This window comes from Halichoerus grypus, chromosome 8 (genome assembly GCF_964656455.1).
Source record: "Halichoerus grypus chromosome 8, mHalGry1.hap1.1, whole genome shotgun sequence".
NCBI classification, from domain to species: Eukaryota; Metazoa; Chordata; class Mammalia; order Carnivora; family Phocidae; genus Halichoerus; species Halichoerus grypus.
Window position 1 is genome coordinate 102,337,037 of NC_135719.1, and position 18,123 is coordinate 102,355,159.

Here is an 18,123-nt window from a genome sequence, read left to right on the forward strand (position 1 = left end):
ACTTAAATACAGTTAATATATGTGAATATATTTTTAGAGCATATATATATATACCCTGCATATAAATATATATTTGTAGTGTGTGTATATTTATATCTAGATAAGACATAGATTGATAGATAAGATTCTTTAACCATTCTCTGAAACTGGAGAGGTGGTTAAGCATAAAGTTTTCCAAGTACTTCTTTGCATAAGTAAGCTTATAGATCTGAGGCATTAACCAGTGAGTTTTTAATGATGACAGAAAACTAAAAACTTATATGCTTTTGGAAATGGTAACCCAGATCACATATAATTAGAATAGAGTTCAACGGTAAAATTACAAAATCACAGTGAGCAGAACGAAGGCCACTTCCAACCCCAGCTGCTGCAACTGGAGGGATGTTTGCAGTGAAGCACAGGAAATAATCAGAGAATAAGTAGCCTCTGAATAAAAAGGCTGCAGCCCATTGGGAGATATTCTTGTCTGAGGTAAAGAATGGGAAATTTCTAAACCCCAGTCCTCGCAGTGATGATGTCATCATGTAGCTTACAATATTGCAGAGAATGGTCATAATGGAAGAGAGTTGTATCTCCTATGCAATTATACATAGATCAATCTATGCATGATAAAGTGAGAACAAAATTAGCCAAAGATTGAGCTTTGATTAATTGTGAAGTAAGACTGAAAACTTTAAAATTCATATAGCAGCTCTGTACAGGGAAAGGGGACAGGTGGAATAGTCCAGTATGAACAATGAACCACATGATAAATATAAGTGAATAAAAGAATAAGGGGAGAATCACAATAACAGTGTAGAATAACCATGAAAAACAAGGAGCAAGTTCAAAACCAGGATAAAAATATTAACTATACCGTCTGTTGATAAGAACTTCACTAATTCTGAAATACTGAAGTAAGACTGACAACTCCAAAACTACACAAAACTACACATCAGTTAAATCTGTGCACACTACAGAATCTACTGTATGTATACGCTTATAGTGACTTCCCTCACAAAGCCAGTATTGTTCATTCCACATAAGAGGGAAAATTATTCTCAACTAATAATTTTGTTGTCTATTTAAAGTCCTGAGAAAATATGCCTTTTGGTTTCATTACAGAGATACCTGACCAATATTCCCAAAAAATATCTAACCAATATCCTGGCACTCAAATGACTAGCTTAATTAATTTTCCCGTCTAATTAGTTATATGAATAGGGATTACTGACGTGAACTACCTATCACCCTCAAAAACACAAGGTTTGCCAAGTATAATTAAAATGCATTATGTAGAAAAATGTTTTCTTATATATGTAGCTGTCACAGTTTAATGTTGAAAAGATCCTAGCCTTTTCAGTTAATTCTAAAGATTTTTTTTTTTTTTAAATGATTAGTTGAGTAGGTGAGAAACAGCAATTTTGGTCACTTTTGGATCAAAATTAGATGCTACACAATAAATACGTGATAGCCTCATTTTATAATTTACTCTCATTTTCCCTGTTTTTATTTATACACTATCAAATATTTATATTTCTACAAATAATTCCTACTTTTTTCCTAGTTTACATTTATAGACTGCTAATTTTCAATTAGTCTCAAAATGACAGGACATTAGGAATATTCTTGCTCCTTGATACAAAAGCAAGATTTATATATACATTTGAATACACATATGTAAGTAAAGTCATAAAGCTTAAGTTACACTAATATTGAGTGGAGTTCTTAAATGAGGGGGGATAGGAGCTTCCCACTGCCACCCCCACCAGTAAGGAGCAAAAGGAGAAATTCCAGGTTTATGCAGATTGAGAGAAGGAGGTTAGCCTGAGGAGCAATATCAGCTACATGTGCATACAAGATGCAATATCAAGTAGCATTTGCATGCACAGGTTAATATTAGATATACTGTTTTAAAATATACTACTTATTTTCTGCTAGGCTGACACACTGGAATATTTTTTCCAGAAAAAATTACTTGCTCTCTGTTACTTTCTAGCCCCTTACGCTGTTCTAAGAACCAAATGGCCGTCCTGTTATGAGGTCCAATTCCTAGAGCACCTGAGAATACTTTCTTAAGAAGATGGGGAACACTTTCCATGTACTTTCCCTCTATCCCAGGTATAAAAAAGCAATCATACATTTTTATTCTTGCCTTCCTTTATGTAACAGCTCTCTTTCTAAGAGTTTACTAGATGTGGAAACTAATGGATAGAAAATTAAGATTTTTGTCTATGGTCACCCAGTAAAGCAACAGCTGAACAAGAAGCAAGCCCAAGTTGACACAGTTTTCTACCACATTTGTGCTGCTTTGCACAAGGATAAAAAATAATAATGAAAGCACATGCCTCTCTTTTCATACAGGCAATGCATCCATCTCCCAGGCTATACATTTGTAAAAATCAACATATTTCAAGTCATTCTGGACCCATAGTCCACTGCTCCTAAGTAGCAGGCACTCTAAAAAGGCTTTGAAAAGTCTTTTAACTCCAAGAAGAGCTGCTGTGTAGGTTCAAAGCTTCCTATGGTTGCCTAGAATTGGGAAGGGCTCAGTATTCCCCAGGAACTTTAAACACAACTGTCTTATCTTCTAATGAGCAGGCGATCGGCTTCAAACTGAATAAACCCCAAATCCTGGTGGACCTAAATGTCTGAGCAAGTTCTAGAGTATCACACAATGAAATTTATTTTCCAGACTTACAGACTTTTCTGGGGGATGGGAGAGGTTAAATGACAGATAACATCTTTCTAGTTGGGGCATACTTTGGAGAAATAGCTTAGACTTTCTTAGATATGCATTCTAGAGTTATTTTTCTTTCTGCACCACTATTCCTCCAGCTGGGATCCATGCTGTAGCAGTGTCCTTTCCTTCTTTGTTACCTATATTATGCCAACCCACTTTCAAGGCTCAACTTATGATGTATCGGCTTTTTCAATTTTCCTCCAACCATGACACCAACTGTAATTGCTCTCTCTTGTTTAGGCACAAACATATATATTTCTCATAGTCTTACTTTGTTTTCCATTTAACTTTATCTCTACACAGCTACATGTGTTATCCACAGCAGTTATACATTAATTTGTTGACTGAATTTCCAGAACTTACCCAACATCTGCCCAGAATCCGTGCAGAATTCCCACTGGCCATACTGTCTGAGAAGTTGCATATCTTCCTCAGATTTTTCTATCCTTTTCGGGATACACACAGGAAACTCCTCCTCTTCAGGAGGAAATCTACCTGAGGCAAGTTATGGACTCAGTATCCAGGTCTACTCAGAATAACAGATAGAATGCCCTGATGCTTAATCTGTGCCTCTCTCTCCTTATGTACCTGAGTCATACAATTAATTAGCAGGCAGGATAATCTGGTCCACAGGGACCGCAGGCTCTATTTAGGAGTCCCTTATCTTTCCCTTTCAGATCAGAAAAATCTCTCTAAAGAGATTCTTCTGTCAAATGGCAAGCATTTTACTTCTTCTGTTTGACACACATGAACAAAGTTCTGATTGCTTTAGAAAAAAATGATTTTGCTTTCACCATACTTAAAGAGCAGATACAGTTTTCTAACAGCATTTTCTGGCTGACATCCTATTTTCTACTTACCTCTTTGAGCTCTCAGCTGGCTTTTGTGCTGTCCTTTAGGACTCTGGGAGGCCTGGCTATGAACCAACCTTTCCTCTTTCAGAAAGACATGTTTCCCTTTCCAAAGAATCACTCAATTATTTTTATCCCTCCAATTCTCATTACAAAAAATAAGACAAAAAATATGCTGCTTGTAGATATGGTAACATGTCACATGCTTGACCCCATCTGTCAAGCACACAGCAATCTTTAGTATAGCTTTGAGTGGGAACGGTAAGAAACTGATGTCTCTTATTTTTATGAAAAGTTATGGAGGTAGCACAGTGAAAGACAAAAAGAATAAGTTACATCATAATTTCCAGTACCCTTGCTCCTACCTAATAATATGTATTTAATTAATGTATTTATAGTAAATATGTAATAGACCAAAGACACGTTCCTAATATTTGAAATCCTTTTCTGTGATTATAAACCTGCAGGGAATGCACGATTTGGATTATGAAGTGAAAATCATCTTCTTATTGAATTCAACCAATGATATCAACAGAAAAGGAAATAAAGTGTTTTAAAACCAAGATTAGAAAAGGCATAGTATCTTGGAAAAGAAGTAAGAAACTAATAATACAAAGAGCTTAACTGGGATCAGTACAAGGTGGTACAGTTAAGAAAGAAATGGAACTGTACTAGTATAAAATGGAAAATAAGTGCATGCCCCAATAATGGAGCATGAGGGACTCTAAAGAAATCTCACAGCAACATACGACCACCATTTGACTGTCATATTGTGTCTTAAATTAGTGGGAAGATTCAATGACATCTTAAAGTCTCTTCTCACTTAGAACTTTATGATTGTATAGGCCGAAAAGTTTATTAATTGGATTTGAAAATAAAAACAGGATACAGTTTTCTATGAATGCAATCATTTCTTCAGTCTGCTGTAAGTAGTATATTTACACTGACACTCACCGAGACAAAGAAATGAAATTTCATTTGTGGGACTGTTCAGTGAACAGCAATTACAACGAAGCTGAAAATGTTCACCCTATTCATACTTGAAATGCACTCAATATAATACTTTTCTTGTCTTTCCAAAATAGCCAAAAAGGAGCGTAAGACATGCTCCATTTTAGCTCAGACCTGATAGCACATACCCTTAGTTTACTGCAGCTGCTAAAGAGCACCAGCCTCAATACCAGGACCAGGTGGGTATATTTGCTATTTGCCTTTGCCTTTGTAGGTTACAAGGCTTAAAATCAACTCTTTCAAGACTCTTCCCAAAGCACGAGCACCAGGCCAAATAACGTGAATGACGAATCACCTCTACAGCTGGAAAGCAACCCAGGACCACAGTTCCTAACACTGTCTTAAAAAGACATAAACCGAACTCATAAGTCTCATGCTGGTAAGTCCCATCTCCATGAGTCCTACACCACAATCACATCAAAACAGTAAGTTTTAAAAGAATACAGAGCATGTTCTTTCAGAAAAGTTTGCTTGTACCCTGCTTCTCAAAGAAGATTTAAGATGGTTCACCTTATAAAACAAAAACCAAAATAATTCTACAGTATCAATAGGAAGAGTCAGAACTAGAGATAATAAAATTAAGCCAAGAAATCAAGATCATGAAAAATGCCTTCCTTGGATTTCTTTTGTGATATCTATTCACCAGTACTTCATCTCTAAACGTTTACCTCTGATTCTTAATTATCTGAACCCTGGAATCCTTTCTGACTTATTCTCTAGAAAATGATTCCTTAGGCTTGATGTACAACCTGCCCAATCTAAAATACTTAATACCCACTTAAGGACTTCTCTAGGGATTTATAAGACATGAGCAAGTAATACTATATAAAATAATCTGCCCATTTTGCATGCGAATTCTCAGTAACATGGCCACAAGGATGACTCTGAATGGACAAAAATAATCCCGATACAAAGGACAGCTCACTTTTCCTTGTGATGGTGGCCAAGGTGCTGACGTGACAATATTAGTCTGTGAATGTGTATGAGCATGTAGAGACAGCGGGGTGAGGAGTGGGAAGACAAAAAGAGCTGACTATACGTGGTAGAGCTTTAGATTGATTTTTTTTTCAGCAACACTTATTAAAGTAATATCCCCCTCTCTTCCCACAGGCTGACACCCTAAATATGTGTTCAGTCAAAAGCATTATATGATATAACAGGGTCTCTCCACACTCAAACTGGACAAAAATTACAATTCAGTGCACTTGGGATAACTTTGCCATGAGGATGGCAATATCCTGGGACTGGATGTAATGGTCAACAGACATTCCAGAGCAACCTTATCCTTTTGGGTCAATCTGTCCATTCAGATTCAACCCACTGTCTGAAATAACTTCCAGATCCTTCCTTTCCACCTTATTCCTTGATTCTCAATTCCACCAACTCTTTTCTATACAGCTACTGCCTGGGATGTCATTCCTAAATTATGTGATATTAATTGATATTACTGGAATTGAGTGAATATAGCTTGCTATAATTGATATTACTGGAATTGAGTGAATATAGTATGTTTGATAAACTTATCTATTTATTGCTTCCAGCACATCCTAGGAGCTATTTATAGAGGGTGCATTAACCATTTCAGGATACCTAGTCATTGGCTGATTTAGCTCCCATTAAAAACTACTCAGACTTAGACTTTTATTTTGTTTTTCATTTGTAGATTTGTCTTGTGCTAATGCATTTATAATCTTTTATGAGCCTCCTTGGAAATTAAGGGCATGATGGGTCAGAAGTAAAAATACAGTATGTAGCAATAGAGCTGTTTTTTTCTTTTTTAGCAAAACAACTGAGAAGTTTATGGGAGATATGATTCTCAGTATGATGCCTTATCAACAGGATCTCTAGAAACACAGTTCGGGAGTGCCTGGGTGGCTCAGTAGGTTAAGCATCTGATTCTTGATTTCGACTCAGGTCAAGATCTCAGGGTCATGAGATGGAGCCTCATGTCCCGCTCCGAGCTCAGCACAAAGTCTACCTCAGATTCTCTCTGTCACCTCTCTCCCTCAGCTCCTCTCCCCACTCTGCTAAATAAATATATAAAATCTTTAAAACAAAAAGAAAAGAAAACATAGTTAAACAGCCCAGACAGTTTATGATGCAGAATAACTTACAAAGAACACTTTTAAAACTAGGAAAATGCTTTGGATCACTTGGCTCTAGGTACTTCAGTTAAGTATACACATAGCTGAGGTTTATTATGACCCTTGATGCTATGATTAATCAGTTATCCTAAACCTAATACAAGGCAAGTCCAACAAAATAATGCCAAAAATGGATACCATTTCATTGTTCATTTAATGACTTTGGTTTTCAGTGTAAGTAAAATTAAAATCAAAACAAAACACTAAAATCCCAACAGTATTCTGAGGAAAAATTCTGAATGCAAATAACTTTCTAAAATTCAAGAAAGTAAAATCTATAACTCAAGAAAAATGGACTTCAAAAACTACACAAATACAGATATCTCCAAATGACTATTATCCATCAAAATAATTAACAGTTGTTTTAGGAAGTCCGCATCAAATTTTCTGATGCTGCTCTATTATAAAGAATTCTTTTTCTGCAATCTTCCTTTCAGAAGTGTTTTCAAACAACTTATATCACTGTAATGCCATTTCTGATACGGAGTATTTAAGAAATAAACAGGAAAAATGTCAATTTTTAAGTGTCTTTTTTAAATGACATCAGAATTATTGGTGGAGGGTAGGGTAGACAGACATATAAATTGGAGGATAATCTCCGTTACCCAAATGTCACACATGCAAATCTCAGCCATTGTGCAGGTAGTTTGCTAAGCAATGTCCCTAGATAAATGACAATAAATTCGTAGGTCTATAGCATAAACTTTTACACATAAGTACTGCACATGGTGCCAAGATGATTGAGCACAAGAGAAAGAAGATTACAGTAACTCAAGACAATATCATCTGTGCCTTAAAACAAATACTCTGTTACCAAAAAAAGAAAAAAAAAGAAAGAAACTGAATTACTAAATCATGAAGTTAATTTGAGGCTACAATGAAATAATTTTGCTTGAATTACATATAATTTTTACTTCTTCTTTAACCTGGCTACTAGAAGACAATATTAAGAAATAATACTTTGTGTGTAACATGAATGGTTTTACATTAGCAAATACAGACAAAGGGATAAAGGGATACAGATTTTTATGGTAGCAAAGTTCCTATGTAGGTCTTTAAAGTCTCTGTTTATAATTGCCCTGCTTTTTCATTTATTCATCTTCAAGGCTCTTCATGTAAAATGTTCAAAACACATCTATAACCTTACACTAACTCTTCTATGTCCTTTTCACAATTGATCAATATTTTATACCTAAATAAAAATAAACTGTTCTCTTCACTATAAACACTTTCACAAATAAAATTCAAACTACTTTAGATTAAGAAAGGTCATGATTTACACAGTCAAAGCAATGGAATGTGAAGTCCATATTGGTGGTTCTCAGACTTCAGCAAGCATCACAGTCATTGCTGGGTCCCACATTGAGAATTTCTTATTTAGAAAGTCTGGTGGGGGGGGGGAGGGTTCAAAATTTGCATTTCTAACAAGTTTCCAGGTGACGCTGATGTTGAAGGTTAGAGGTTCCCACTATGAGAACCTAACTTGTGCTAAGACATATTTAAAAAGTAACACATAAATATATTTGTTCACCCACCTAATAGCTGTGGCATTTATAAAGACCAGGGATGCTGATTAATTTTCACACAAAACCCATTCTATTCCAATGCCTAATACCCACATCAATATTAAAAGAAAACAAAACAAAAAAAAAAAAAAAAAAACCACCACTTTCCTCACAATGATCAATCAGTTCAGTAGCAGAACTGCCTCCCCCTTTGTTGTTAAGCAACATGGACATTATCTCAATGCAAATGTTTCCTACTTATCTCCACTCCTAGATCTTACCCTTTTCCCCTGCCCAACATGAAACTTGCCAGGACAATAATCTGAATGACAAAAAGTGACAGGAAACTGGTACCATGCCTTTCTAATCCAAACATTTCTAGCATGTTCTGTCCCCCCAATCTTTTTAACTTCTCATTATCTCCTACACACACACACAAACACACACACACACACACATACACACCGTTCGTGTTTTTTTTAATCCTTTTAGCTGGGATGGTCAGAACAAATGGAAGAAAAAAGACTTAGACATGGGATAAAAGGAATCCAGACTCCCCCACGCTAAGGAACAGCTCCTTGAAAAGGCTCAATCTCCAGCATTCCTCCATCCCTAGAATCTTAGCCACTCTCAGATGCTCAGGGACATCAGAGTCCAGCAGAAGTCAAAAGAGCAGTAAATGAATTCCTGCCTTCCTCAATGCCCCACCTCCTGCTGTCAGCCAAGCAAAAAGATCTGCCTGGAGTCTCAACATCTCTCTTATACACACCACCACCACCACCACGACCACCATCAAGCAAGTTCTCTTTCATTTGGGAAAGAGAGGGTGGATAGGGAAAGGAAATTAAAATGTGTATAAGTGGGAGAAAGTGAAATTTTCCTGGCCCATGCCAAAAAGGGAACTAGGAAGACAGGAAAGGGGAGTGGCAGATGGAGCTCCCCACTCCAGACCCCCTCCGGACCACCCCCACCCACTGCTCAGCCCAGGAAGAACACAGTGGAGACAGAAAAGGCTCCCTTCAGATCTCCCACATCCTTTTCCAAGCAGCTGCCCAGGGCACACTCCACATTCCCAGAGTTTGAGTATTCAAGGTCCTGCTGCACCCACACCCTCTCTGCAGTAAGTTCTAGGGTCTGCAGGGAGAGCTCTGACATTTCCACAAACACTCATGCCCTTTGCCCCGGGGACAGCCATTGACCTAGCACTGCAGTGCTGGGGTCCAAACCCCCCAGCGATAGATACCAAGGGCAGCAGGTTGATTTTCAGCACACATGGACCCTAGGGGAGTTGTGGGAGAGTCTTGGCCTGCTGTACTCTCAAGAGCTGTTCTCCTAACCTCCCCTACCATACCTTTGAGATCACAAAAGTTATGTTCCCTTTGTGGCACTGCCTGCTTGTCCCAGGAAAAGACGCACATTTCACACAGGGCCTGGGTGTGTGTGTGAGTGTATCTTTCAGTCCCGAAAGCCAAGGGTGCCAACTGCTGACAAGCAAAGGAACCTGGGTGTGCTCTTGAGGACTTAAAAATCTCCAAATTAACAAGCTCGCCCTTCTCTCGGTCCTAACCCGCCCAGACCTGGGTTTTCCAGAGAACTGAGGTTGTGTTCCTGTTGCAGCGAGCTGGTGTCCTGCCCCGGAGCCCAGACGCGCGGACTTGGCCATCCGTTCATTCATGCATTTGCTCATCCATTCACATAAACATGTCCCTTAATTGTGTCTGGCACCGAGAATCTTGCCTGCTATTTTCCCCTCCCCAAGTCAGTATTCATGGCAACGCTGGTGCAGGACGCAACTCAACTGTCACCCCACTCCCTGAGCCGGAAAATCAAGTCACAGAGGCATTCACCAAAAAAAAAAAAAACAAAAACAAAAACACGAAAAGGTGGAGAGGAGGAAGAGGCGGGAGACGGAGACGGATGGGAAGCTCACTGGGGTCACATTCGAAGCTTCCCTTCAGGGGAAACCGCGGCACCGACACCGCGGCAATGCAAGGAGCCAAATCATTATTAAATCAAAGACTGCTAGAGCTCCGGTCCCCAGGGGGGATAAATCAAGTGCAAAGCCACTCGTTCGCAAGAGTGCAATGTTGCCGACTCGACCCAACTCCCAGCCCCAGCCGAGGCGCTGGGGGAGCGGCTCGCAGCCCAATCCGCAGCGCGCTCGCTGCCTCCTTACCGCTCCCAATAACGTGATGAAGTGTAAATCAAATACCACGCCGGGAGGGGCCCCGGAACGGTGCGAGTCGTGCATTTTCGCTCGCCAGCCTATCTTAACTAAGAATCACAAGGTCACGATAGCGTCGCGATTCCACTCACCATATACTCCTTGGCCAGAGATCCCCTCCAGGAGGACTGTCAGCAGCCACACGAGACCGTACACTAAATCCATCTTCACGTGAACATGAACATATCCAGCCCAGGGGGGACGCAGCGGGACCTTCCGGAGGCCGGCGGCTAGCCGAGCGCGCTCCACTCGCGCCCGGGCCGAGCCGAGGTACCCGGGAACCGCTCGCCGAAGAAGAAAGCGCCGTCCGTCTGTCCTTCCCCGGCGGCGGCCGTCAGCGGAGCGCAGGAGCCCCGCACACCCCACACTCATACACACACACACACACACACACACTCCCACAACACAATACCCTGACACACACTCACACGCACGCCGCACTCACACCGGGCGCCTGGGAAAATCGCAGATGCCGGGGAGGAGCAGGGGGCGTGATGGGAAGGGGGCCGTGAGGCGAAGTGTTCTTCAGGGTAGCGGGCTCGAGTCTCCGCAGCGACGGCGGCGGCGGCGCGCTGGGCTGGCAGCGGGCGCGGGCCAGGGGCCGGGGGTGCCGATCGGTGCGAGCCTGACGCGGGCAGCCACGGAGCAGGAAGTGGCCTCTGACTCGGGGCACCGAGCAGGGGCTTCCTCGCCTGGGTTCGCCTTTACAAAGTAACTCGCGAAGGTCCCCGGAGCAGTGTCAAGCGGCGGCAGCGGCCCGCCCGCCCGCAGTCCGGAGCCCCCAGCCCTGCTGTCTTGCCTTCCCCCATTCCATCAGTTGCCATTGCAACGCCAATCCTGTTACACGATACAGGCTCGCATCGCCGAGCGGGGAGAGGAGGAAGAGGAGGAGGAAGAGGAGGAGTGGGGCTAAGGGGACGGGGGTGGGGAGGAAGGGATGGGAGGAGGGGGGAGAAGGAGAGGGACCGACGAGGAGCAGAGTGTGCGTCTGGAGCTCTCTCGGGCACCAGCCTCAGCCACCGCCGCCGCCGCCACCACCACCACCGTTCTCCAAAATAGCCTTTAGCGCCCTGCCAGCGAAGAGGGGGCTCCGGGCGGCCGCACCAATTCCGGGAGCCGAAACCAGAGTCCAGGCACCGCCACTTGCGAAAGAGGGAGAATGCCAAGCAGAGACCGGATCCGCACACACGTCTACGCGTGCCCACCGGCACCGCGCGCGTCCTCTTCGCTTCCGCGCCGCCCCCGCCAGGTGGAGGGGTGGGGGCGGTCGGGACAGGCGGGAGTTTAGAGGAGGGAGCCGCTGAAGGGGTTCCCCGCCTGGGCTAACGTAGTGCTGGCATCCAGAGGTGAACGCGGGAGCGGCCGCCTGAGGAGGACACCCGGCTGCGTGGCCGCCGGTCGGGACCCAGCTGCGGCAGAGGTGCCGGGCCGGGCGGCGGAGCGCCCAGGGCTCGACGCCGGCCGGAATCCCTGGGTGTGCGCGGGGGTGCGCGCCGCGGAGGCGAGAGGAGGAGGTGGAGGAGGAGGGCGAAGCCGAGAGCTGGCGGACGGGCTGCCGGGCTGCCAGAGAGGGAGGCTGTGTGTGGTCACGTTGTGCGCTACGTGCTGAGAGCGCGAGCTGCTAGCCGCAGCTGGGCGACGTCAAAGCCGGGTGCGCGGCTCAGCCGCCTGCCTCCGCGCCTCCTCTGCCTCCCCTGCTCCGCCTTCGCTCTGCCTGCTTGTGTCAGCCGAGGAGCTCATCAGTATGGACAGCGCCGAGAGGCTCCGCGAGGCCGGCGGCATCCGGCCTCCAGCTTTCCCCGCCGAGGCCCTCCCCGGACTCTCTGGGAGCTCCGCGGCGGCAGACCACCGTTATTATACCTGATGCCGCCGTTTGCGCTTGCACGCCGAAGGGCCGGCTACCACCCTAGACCAGGGTAATTACAGCACACTATCTCCTCCCCGTCGCCCAAGGTCTTCCGGGACCCGTTCTGCTTGACTAGAGGGCAGAACAGGCCACAGCACTTGCAAGTGGCTTCGTTTCTTCCCCCATTTCCGTCCTTTTAAATGGAAATATGGTCATCGTGGCAATGAGGTGTCTCTCCTCTCTAGGAGAGAAACACTAGGAGTTCAGAGCTTAGTTTATTTAATATGCAACGTCTCAAACTAAAGTTAGCTGCTTTGAAAATCTTTTCTCTTTTGTGAAAGACAGACTCTCATTGGGGCAGAGCTAGCTAGCTCTGATATTGGGATTAAGAAATTCATAGTTACAAAAGGATTAGAAAATTCGAGGCATCTTTAATTTACATTGGAGCGAGAGTAGAAATACTTAACCAAATTTTGATAGGGAAAAACTGGGAATATAGTTGTGGTTTGTGATTTGTTTTTATAACCACAATAATTAGTGCTTCCTGCATGCAATTCACTTTCTTGAATATATTCTTCACTATTCAAACAGCATATGGATAGGGAAGTGATTAAAATAGCTAAAACGTGCATTTATACATGTGTAACAAAAGTAATTGCTATGGAGAATCTGAAGCATAGTATTCATTTATCTGCTCCCATAACAGATTAGCATAACATACTGCATTTCCCTCTCTCCCTGCTACTTCTGCTGTGGGGAGGGAACTCCAAGCACTAGAAAATGAATAGTCCCCATTGTTTCCACCAAGGTCCTTTAACTCAACTAAGTGAATTATGTATATTATCTTTATAGGGTGTGACCTAGTGCTTACCCTCTGGGTTTCCAAGATAGGAGGAACCAAGAATGTTGAGAGGGTCCCGATGGATGCCTCACATAGTGTTGAGGACCCCTTCTTTATGAAATGCCACTTTCCTGGATGGAATTAAGTATCATTTTATGAGTAAAACTCAGTGTGTAGCATTTCTGAAGAGAATGACGTTCACTAGTCATTTATGTAGGGAGGGCGGGGGGTAGAAATTGTCTTAAGTTTCTGAAGATCTGTCTTTTAAAAGTAAATAATTCCTGCATAGTATAGCACAGCAGCTTCAAGGGACAGTAAACTGCAACTCTCCGATGGCAGCTCACGATATGTATTGTCTATGAGGCACTTCCAGATTTTAGCTGCTCATGTTCTGCAAATAGCACTTCACCTGCGTATTGGCACTGTCCTTTTTTTGGGGGGGGACACTCTTATTTATGGAATCCTAGGCTCTTTGAGTGTTTGCAGGACTCTAGATTGAAATATCTTATTATCCCAGAATCTCAGTGTATTTCATTTACTACAGAATCCAGACTAAGTGACAATCCCTAATAGAGAATGTTTTCCTTAACCTTCAACATTAGGACATAAGCTTCAGGAACTCAGGGCCTTTACTTTCCTTGTAGTGCCCATCTCTGCCTAGGGAAGTACCATATACCCATGAACTATTTGGAGCTTGGAGAGAAGTTAGAGAACCTGGACATTGTAGAATTTATTTCAGTTGAGGAAACAGCCAGGTGTATCTACTCTGGGCCAGGCCTAATTCTGGATATGGACATTCAAAAATATATGAAACAGAATCCCTTCCTTTAAGAAACACACATAGTGCACAGGGTGTATTGGTCAACACATGCACCACTACTTCTGTTGACACTATGAGTATTATATAAATAAACAAAGTCCCAGGGCTCTAGGTGGCAAATTTTACATGCAGCCATTAATTGGCTAACATGACAGTGAGAATAAAAATTGCACTGGATTTAATTTTTTTTTTTAGTTCCGATGAAAATACTGGATGGATAAGTTATGGAAACAAATGGCCAGTTCAACCAATCAAGTTTTTTTTTCTGCTTGAAATTCAACATTCTTTTTATCTGCCCTGACCAACCCAGCATGATGTATTCAGCCACACCTAGCATTAGCTACTAAAGGCCTCCAGGTGGTGAGCCTGAGCTGAGGCTTAAGGACTGGCAGGGAGATGGTTTATCAGAGAGGAAAGGAGTTCTAGAAGACCTGTCCAAAGGCTACAGTGAAATCAGACCCAGGACACTCTGTAGCCCAATTAGAGAAGTTTCCTATAGGAGCAGTGTAAATAACTTTATGGAGTACCAGCTTCTTGGATTTTGCATTATGAATATGGATGTGGCATAGAGCCCAAAGGAATCCCACATTGCATTATTGCCAGGCCGCACTTAAGAGTATTCTTTTGTCTACCAGGAGCAGCAATGAACACTTAATCATTTGTGATTACAGGGTCATGAAAATTTAGGGACTTTCCTCTGACAACCCTAATTGCCTGAATAACATGTTATAGTTTTATTTACTATGGTTTCTTTTTCATTTCTATCTCCATCTTCCAGTATGACCGTGACATTCCAACCTAGGTAACATGAGAGAGGCAATGTCATGGAGGGAATCAGGGCTTGGTACAAGATACACCCAAGATAGTGGGACAGAGAGAAGAAAAAGTAGTAACTCAGGAAATACAGCTGAGCAGGGCAAAGTCAGAAGATCAGTGGTAAATCTGTCCTTTCTTTCTAACCTAGCTTCTTCCCACAAGGCAAATAGCAGGTCTTGTGTATTTTTATAGTTACTCCCTGTTTTCCCCACTAGTCCTTTAAATCATATATACACTATTCCCTGCCTGTTTATAAAACCAAACAAGATTGTAGAAATCATCAGGGGTATATAGGTAATCTTTCAGAAATTTTACACACTAACCTGTTGCCCCATACTTCCTTGTGCTTGCTTTATTCTTTTTGATCACTGATTCCTGGTTTATATCACAGCTTATTGGGACCATATAACCCACTCTGAATCATACCTCGGTTGTCTGTGTTTATGGACCCCTGGCTTAATCCTTTTATCCTGAGGCTAAATCTACTTCTGATATTTCCAAAATCTGTTAAGGCAAACTCCATTTTTCTGTGGCTCAGACATGAATGTGAGACCCCAAACTATCACTTCCTCAATGGACTTCCCAATGGTCCAGTTCTCTTTAAAGCTAACCCAGATTATAATAAAGTCCGATTAAACCCTAAAATGGAACATTCCTCTAGGGTACAGAATCTTCTGTTCTGATAAGTTTTCTCTAGCCAAATGCCTGTCCACCTAGTTTCATTTTCTCCTACTTAGTAATAGCTTCACAGCATGCAGGCTTAGAAAAAAACCTAAGCAGCATCACCTAGAAGTGACTGTTTCGTATGACAGTGAGACATGATTTACTATCAGGGAGACAAAGCATAGCATCGGGGGTCTGGTCATCTCCAGGAGGCAGGCAAGGGGCACTTGTTCATAAACAGCAGAACTCAGACACTGGTGTTAAGCATGAGACAAGGATTTCATTTTGGGAAACAGGATTGTCCCTCAACAGGGCTTTAGTGAGAACAAAAAGGGGAAGGAGAAAGGCACCTACTAAATTAGAAATAAATAAGCACATCAAATCCCCATTGTATGGACTGAGAGAAGTCAAGGAGAGATATATGGCTTGTGGAAGTAACAAAATACCCAAAGGATAATCCCCAGAGGTAGCAAATCCAGGGTCTAAATGAAAAAAGGAGGTACCTAGGAAAGGCTGATTATATGGATACTGTTTTGAGAGGATGCCAAGGTAATTTGTTACCAGATGATGGGGCTAAGGTCTCAGATATATTGTGGCTCCCCGTGAAGAGTACCTCACAAACACAGGAAAGTAGAGGCAGAGGCAGAAAACATGAGGCAAGGGTCTTTATAGTCTTGATATTCTATCTTCAGCTTAAAAATAACAAATCCCTGAAATTTGGTAAAGAATTATATTCTCTCTCATATGCACTCCTTCTTTAAGACAGACATGCTAGTCTATAGTTCTAGACCTCCAGGATTTTGGGAACCACTCATGTTTTCTATAGTTTGCATCTTGAACCCATAATTATTTTTTTAAAAGCCTACCTTCATATACCATAGCCTTGACAATTTTAGTAGCCCTGCCCTAGATCTATTCTTATTCTGGCACGTCTCCCTTGATTCTGACACTATTTCAGGAACAGAAAAGATGCAGATTTGTTCCAGAGTAGAAGATGTTCAGTTCAGGGCAGTGTAACATAGTAGGTAAATGTCTGAGCTTTGACATCAGACTGTCTTGGGCTTGAATCTCTGACATCAGTTTGACCTTGACGTTTCCCTTATTTCATAAAACAAAAAGAGCAAGAGGTTATTAAGAGTTTTAAATAAAGTAGTACACATAACATACATAGCTCAGCACCTGACACATAGTGCTCAAATAATATATTATTACTCTTAATATTCTTATTGATAATATTTGTTAGTTGTTAGCATTAGTATATGGGGCCAATACCTTGAATCACTTATATTTTGAGGTTAGCTAACAGCTCAGAACCTTTAGTTTTGTAAGTATGATGAAGTGTTTTTCTCTAAAAGGCATGACTTCACTTCCTTTCATTCAAAGTTCATCTGTCCCATTTCTGTCCAGTCACATTGAATTCTGAAGTCTTTCTACAGTTTATCTGTAATGGTTTGGCATTTCAGTACTTAGGAATAGCTTAATATCTTCTGAAAACTTGAAAATTTGAGAGTATAATTCTACTTCAAGATTATTTTTGAAAGTGCCACGTCTCTGGTTGTATCCTTGGAAAACTCCACAGCTTAAATATTAACACAGAGAAGTTTCTGCTTATCATTTTGCTTGGTTTACTATCTTTTAAAAACAGATTGGTATGAAGTAATGCTTACACTTCTAGGTCACCAGTAGACTAGATTAAAGATCAACACCAAATTTGGATTAGCAATTTTGTGGTGGAAATATAAAGAAGCCCACTGTTTCTGACAAGGAAGTGATTTGATTAAGCCGCAGATAAGATAAAAAGGACTAGAAGGGAGTTGAACTAAAACTGTCCCCTTGATTGTATATTTGGAGCAATTTATAGATGTACATGTAATAGGAAATAAAGGAAAAGAAATTTGGGCTGTATCAGATAGTGGGTTCAAAATTTGGCATCACAACACCAATACAATTGATATAATATGCCATAACATAACATAAACTTTAAACATAATTAAACTTGATCTGTTAACAAGCTACTCATATCAGCTAGTGGTTGGAAAAACTCAAGGAAGCACAGCCTCTTCTTGGTTTAAAAATTAGCATCTTTTGGGGCACCTGGATGGCTCAGTCAGTTGAGAGTCCAACTCTTGATTTCAGCTCAGATCATGATCTCAGAGTTGAGGGATCAAGCCCCACACTGGGCTCTGTGCTGGGTGTGGAGCCTGCTTGGGATTCCTTCTCCCCCTCTGCCCCACCCCTCCCCCACTCGTGCTCGCATACGCGTGCTCTCTCTCTCTCTAAAAAAATTTTTTTTTAATTTAGCACCTTTTATCTAATTACCTAATTTTTCAGGGTTTCTCTCACACGCTCTTCTCTTTGTCCTCACCCCATGAATGGTTGGTTCATGTTTTGTTCTTATATTAGAGAGAAGTATCTTCTTTCATCCAACATTGTTAGACTTCCATTTGATCTTTGAGAATCTGCCACTTACCCTACTGCACCCATTGCTCACATCTTCACCCAATGGCTTTCAGTGATAAGGACACAGCTCCTGCCTCATTCCAACCTCAGGCTTCTCGCAGACTTCTTGTCATTGAAGAACTTTCTCATTCTTCTTTGGGGTCACCAGAAAAGTCTAGATATCCTCTACACCATACACATTGGGAAACTATATGGTATTATTCTTCATTCTTTCTTTACC

The 18,123-nt window shown here is 41.9% G+C and overlaps 1 protein-coding gene and 1 long non-coding RNA gene across 3 annotated transcripts in view; one reads left to right on the forward strand and one right to left on the reverse strand.

Annotated features, from left to right (window-relative positions):
• Positions 1-11,976, reverse strand: part of MDGA2 (MAM domain containing glycosylphosphatidylinositol anchor 2) — a 797,037-nt gene extending 785,061 nt beyond the window's left edge. For both annotated transcript variants that reach the window (XM_078053641.1, XM_078053640.1), the window contains exon 1: positions 10,550-11,976. In XM_078053641.1, coding sequence (XP_077909767.1) covers positions 10,550-10,829 — 280 coding nt within the window. In that variant the 5' untranslated portion in view covers positions 10,830-11,976. The remainder of the gene's footprint in view (positions 1-10,549) is intronic.
• A 48-nt stretch (positions 11,977-12,024) lies between these two features.
• LOC144378845 (uncharacterized) overlaps positions 12,025-18,123 on the forward strand; it is a 32,309-nt gene continuing 26,210 nt past the window's right edge. The window contains exon 1 of the long non-coding RNA XR_013440672.1: positions 12,025-12,373. This is a non-coding gene — a long non-coding RNA (uncharacterized LOC144378845). The remainder of the gene's footprint in view (positions 12,374-18,123) is intronic.